This window comes from Phyllopteryx taeniolatus, chromosome 13, assembly GCF_024500385.1.
Source record: "Phyllopteryx taeniolatus isolate TA_2022b chromosome 13, UOR_Ptae_1.2, whole genome shotgun sequence".
Lineage (NCBI taxonomy): Eukaryota > Metazoa > Chordata > Actinopteri > Syngnathiformes > Syngnathidae > Phyllopteryx > Phyllopteryx taeniolatus.
The window spans coordinates 5,703,657-5,708,575 of record NC_084514.1 but is presented as its reverse complement, the minus strand read 5'-3'; the positions used below and the strand labels follow the sequence as shown (position 1 = coordinate 5,708,575).

At 41.1% G+C, this 4,919-nt stretch overlaps 1 protein-coding gene across 1 annotated transcript; it reads left to right on the top strand.

Annotated features, from left to right (window-relative positions):
* On the top strand, positions 1-4,919 carry ctsl.1 (cathepsin L.1). The gene is made up of 9 exons (XM_061795853.1): positions 1-153; positions 855-959; positions 1,587-1,729; positions 1,822-2,019; positions 2,102-2,293; positions 3,194-3,359; positions 3,431-3,536; positions 4,269-4,372; positions 4,467-4,919. Exons 2-8 carry the CDS (start codon positions 860-862, stop codon positions 4,366-4,368), a joined length of 1,005 nt encoding a protein of 334 aa, XP_061651837.1. The 5' UTR covers positions 1-153; positions 855-859; the 3' UTR covers positions 4,369-4,372; positions 4,467-4,919.

The window sequence follows — 4,919 nt, the reverse complement described above, 5'->3', positions numbered from 1 at the left end:
GCAACATTTTACAGGCTGCTGACAGCCACCTGACTGGACGTGCTGGAGGTCATATAGGGAGTCAGCTATATAAGAAAAAATAGCTGCGATCAAGTCCTGCAGTGCCTACAGCCTTCGACTCACTCACTCACACACACACCGATACTGAAGCAGGTAAGTAGCTGCAAAAACACATACGCAAACATGCAAATACACAACTTCTGTGCTGTAAATCACATCGATGAGACGAACATGAGATGATTCAACGTCTTGATTTAAATTTATGGCATGGCTCGTCAACTAAATTTAGAAGGCTTTGCTGCAAAAGATATTTACAATCAGGAGAAACATACTGTATAATTTTTATTTTATGATTCATGTTATGAAAATAATGTGTCGTAACACAGGGCTTATCCACTCTTTTGAAACTGAGAGCTACTTTCTTGGGCGCTGATTAATGCGAATCGCTACCAGTTTGATACACCCTTCTGAAATAACAAATTTGCTCAATTACCTGTAATTATATGTTATTAATAATTATATTCATTTATGTGAAGACACTAATCATGTTAATGATTCATCACGATAATTATTAAGGATGTACCGATACCTGTATTGGTATTGGTGCTGAGACTGTATGTCTGTACTGTACTCAGAATTGAAAAAAAAATGCTTTAATACTATCGATACACCGATAACCTTTTACTAAACTGACATCAAGCGGATGTGGACATACCGCAACTCGCAGTCCCCGTCGCCGCCCCAACGGGAGTTCATCATCCACTTCGCGGGCCGACTGATAATTATGCTCTGCAAAATGGATGATGAACTTTGGGAGCAACACATTGTGAGTTTGTGTTTGAATTTCATGACAGACGAGATGAAACTGCTGCTGCTTGCGGCTGCTTTTCTGGCTGTGGCCAGCTGTGCGAGCATCTCTCTGGAGGATCTGGAGTTCCATGCATGGAAGCTCAAGTTTGGTGAGGCACCAATTTCACTTTGTTTGATGTTCAGCAACCTTGTTTTTTTTAATGAATTTTGAAAAATAAAAACAAATAAAAAATGAATGAACGCCAAAATAAATTTCCCTAATGTTAAGATATGGGGTCCTCAGAACTGATTATAGGAACTCTTCATCTTGGCCGAAGATTAGGAAATTAGAAAAGTCAAAGGACCAAAGATGATTTGCAAAAGACAAATTAATCATTCGAATAACTGGATATGATTAGTTTACCGGAAAAAGCGGTCCCAAAGCCAAACAAGAACAAGATTGTGCTCCTTCCCAATCCATAATTTTTAATGCTTTCTGTATTTTTATGTTTATACCAATTCACAAGGGTATCTACAATACGGTATACCAAAATTGTACAATAGAACCAAAACAGGAAGTTATCGCCTGCAAAAGGTACTCTTAAAGTAAGATTTTCTACATTTACTGTAAAAAAAAAAAAATAATTTGAAATCAGTACAAAGCAGCAGTTGGGCAGCACCCCGGAATACAATATGGTCAAGTTCCAAGAGTCCACTGTATAAGGCTTTAAAAATACCCATGTTCCTCATGGAAACGGCTAGATTCATCAGTAAGTTTTTCTTGTTCTAATTGGCAGGTAAGTACTACAGCTCTCCGTCGGAGGAGTCTGTACGCAAGACCATCTGGCTGAGCAATCGTCGACTGGTCCTTGTGCACAACATCATGGCCGATCAGGGCATCAAGTCCTACCGCCTAGGCATGACCTTCTTTGCCGATCTGGTAGGAAAAACTAGCTAACAGTTTCAAATGGCGTATCGTCTTTACTGAATTCTTATGACTAAATGACTGCTAAAAGTGTCCCTCCTGATCAGGAAAACGAGGAGTACAAGCGGCAGGTTTCCCAGAGATGTCTGCTGCACTTCAACAAGACTATCCCTCGGGGCGGTTCCACATTCCTGCCACTGCCCCATGGAGCTGACCTACCACGCACTGTGGACTGGAGGAACAAGGGATATGTCACTGACGTCAAGGATCAGAAGCAGTGCGGCTCTTGTTGGGCCTTCAGCACAGTACGTACTATACCTCCCATATTGCCTTCTGATGAACCATTGAGGATTAACTTTATTCTGAAATGTTTGTCGCCTTGTTCAGACGGGGTCTTTGGAGGGTCAGACCTTCAGGAAGACAGGGAAGCTGGTGTCTCTGAGCGAGCAGCAGTTGGTCGACTGCTCTGGCGACTTTGGCAACACGGGATGCATGGGAGGCCTCATGGATGACGCCTTCCAGTACATCCGGAGTAATGGGGGGATTGACACGGAAGAGTCCTATCCTTATCAGGCTGAGGTAAACAAAGCAGCTACATTAGCCAGTATCCGAGACGCAACAGTAGTGCCAGGATTTAGTCACCTCCACCTTTCATACACCAAAGTGGGACATTGCTGTGTCTGCTTTCCACTATTTTCTTTCACACAGCCAACATCCCACCTCAGTTATGCCTCTGTTACTACCTCGGATGCTTTGAAATTCGTGGGTCTACTTTAACACCCCATTTCGTCTCTGTATCTCTTACACATAAAGGAAACTTCAGAGTGACGTTCTTGATGAAAACACACCTTAATGCCATCTTGTGGACTTCCAAAGACATAGCAGCAAAGGTTTCTTCATTTAAAACTCATGCAACATGAAGTTACAGTAGATAACTCCTCGGGATTTCCCAAACTATTTGTTTTTATTGGGTCACCGATTATCAGAGGAAACCTTGGCTCATACCAATTTGAAGGCAAGATACTCATCACGCCTAGTCATAGGAAAGTAATAGTAGGACTCTTCACCAATGTTTCTTGAGACAGCAAATGTCCCTTAATGATTCAGATCTTTAGATTTATAAGTCTCCCAGTTTAGATGTTCTGGGCACTGAAGTCCTACCAACAGTATTTCTCACAGCTGGCCTAGGAATGCCTTGGTAACCCTCGGTTGAATTTGAGGAGGTGGCCGGAGCCAGAGATGTCTGGGATTCCCTACATTGCTATTTCCCCCCCCCCCCCGCAACCTGGACCCAGATAAGCCGAAGAAAATGGATGGATGATTTAGATAATGAAAATGTTATTTTGTTTTTCGATTATCAACAAATTGTCCCTTGTCGGCTTTGGGTCAATTTTCGATTCATACATCATTGATCAAGCATGTGTCCCTCGTGCTGTGGGCAGTAACTGAATGCAGTCATTGGTTCCCTCTCTTAAATAGGATGGAGAGTGTCACTACAACCCAGCCAATATCGGCGCCACATGCACAGGTTATGTTGACGTGAAAGAAGGTGACGAGGGCGCATTGAAGGAGGCTGTGGCTACAGTCGGCCCTGTGTCGGTCGCCATTGATGCTTCACATGAATCTTTCCAGCTTTATGAATCAGGTGAGAGACACTCATGTTATCAAAATGATTAATAAAAAATACTTACAGTCGATCTTTGCGTTTGTTGACAGGTCTGTATGACGAGCCAGAGTGCAGCAGCTCTGAGTTAGACCACGGAGTGCTGGCTGTAGGTTACGGCACTGACAATGGACGTGACTACTGGCTGGTCAAGAACAGGTAAACTCCTCGACAACATTATTGTTACGTTGAAAAAGGCTGTTTGAGACAATGGAAGTGTGTTAAATGTTCAGCGAATGTACAGTACATACTTCACAACCAAAAGAATGACAGCGGACAAGAGCGCTGTTTTTGCATTTGTGTTGCTTTTATTACACTGTCCATGAATATGGATCATTTCAAAAATGTAATCATTCGTCTGTCAGGGCAAAGACACATTGAACGTTTTCGTCTTGCGTCTTAATGGAAGTTGCAAAAACGAGCAAATCCTTGTTAATATCCATCCATTATCTACAGTACACTGTTTATCCTGTTCAGGACTCATGTAAAAGACAGTCAATCAAACGATGTTTATCGTAAAACATTTGTAGTAAAATGCATCGCAAACCTTACCTTTGATGAGTACCCGTTTCAGCGACTAGTAGTGTGAAATGCTTTTTTTTTATCCTTGCCCTGTTATAGTTCGGTTTCTGGACCCCACTTTTTTATAAATGTTTCTTGAAATTATAGGTTGTATAAGTTTTTTTTGTCGTTTCTGCTGCACAATTCGTAAATGCTGCTAAAATTACCGCAAACTCAATTTGGATGTTGGTCTTCAAATATTTTATTAGAGTTTTAAACATTTACAAACTGCATATAATTTCGCCTTGGAACCAATGTGAAATCAATATTATGATTATGATCCTGTTTTGCCTACGATAGCAGCATTGTTAATTGTGTATTGTTTTCTAGCTGGGGTCTACAATGGGGCGACAAGGGCTACATCATGATGAGCAGGAACAAACACAACCAGTGTGGAATTGCTACTGCAGCTAGCTACCCCTTAGTGTGAACAGGTTAGGAGGAAAACCAATCCCCTTTCATCTACTCTTAAGAGGTTGCACGGAATTCATTCGTTCATTGACTGTGTTTTGCATGTTGGATTCACAGGGCCAGCCAGAGCCAGAGGACGAGGAAAAACTATGGCATTAGACAATATTAATTTTGATACCAAACTGGTATTTTTCTATTTCTGACCTTTTTTAAAGGAAGAATGTAGGTAGACAGAATCCAAAAGATAATGTATCAAAATAAAGGAATGTGGTTCATAAACATGTTTTTTTTTTTCATATTACAAAATATCAAACTGATTACCAGATGACCTCATGCAGTTGCGATTTTTGTTAAATATCCAGATCTGTTCAATGATTTGTGTTTCAGTCCATTTTTATATTTCAGTCAAGATAAGCTATGACTAGTTTTTTTTATGGGTAATTCAACCAAACAGCGTCAATAAAAGTCCTTATTCTCATGGTACATCCCGCCTGGCATCACTCATCTGTGCCCTGTTAAGTTTCTACAAATAAAACTGCAAAGCCTGAATCATTTGTGATGGCCAATTGA

Bases quoted from the DNA above. Each gene is read 5' to 3' on its own strand.
- ctsl.1 (XM_061795853.1), top strand. From the start codon at position 860: ATGAAACTGCTGCTGCTTGCGGCTGCTTTTCTGGCTGTGGCCAGCTGT. The intron at 1,730-1,821 runs GTAGGAAAAACT...CCTCCTGATCAG, and splicing joins TGACCTTCTTTGCCGATCTG to GAAAACGAGGAGTACAAGCG. The intron at 2,020-2,101 runs GTACGTACTATA...CGCCTTGTTCAG, and splicing joins CTTGTTGGGCCTTCAGCACA to ACGGGGTCTTTGGAGGGTCA.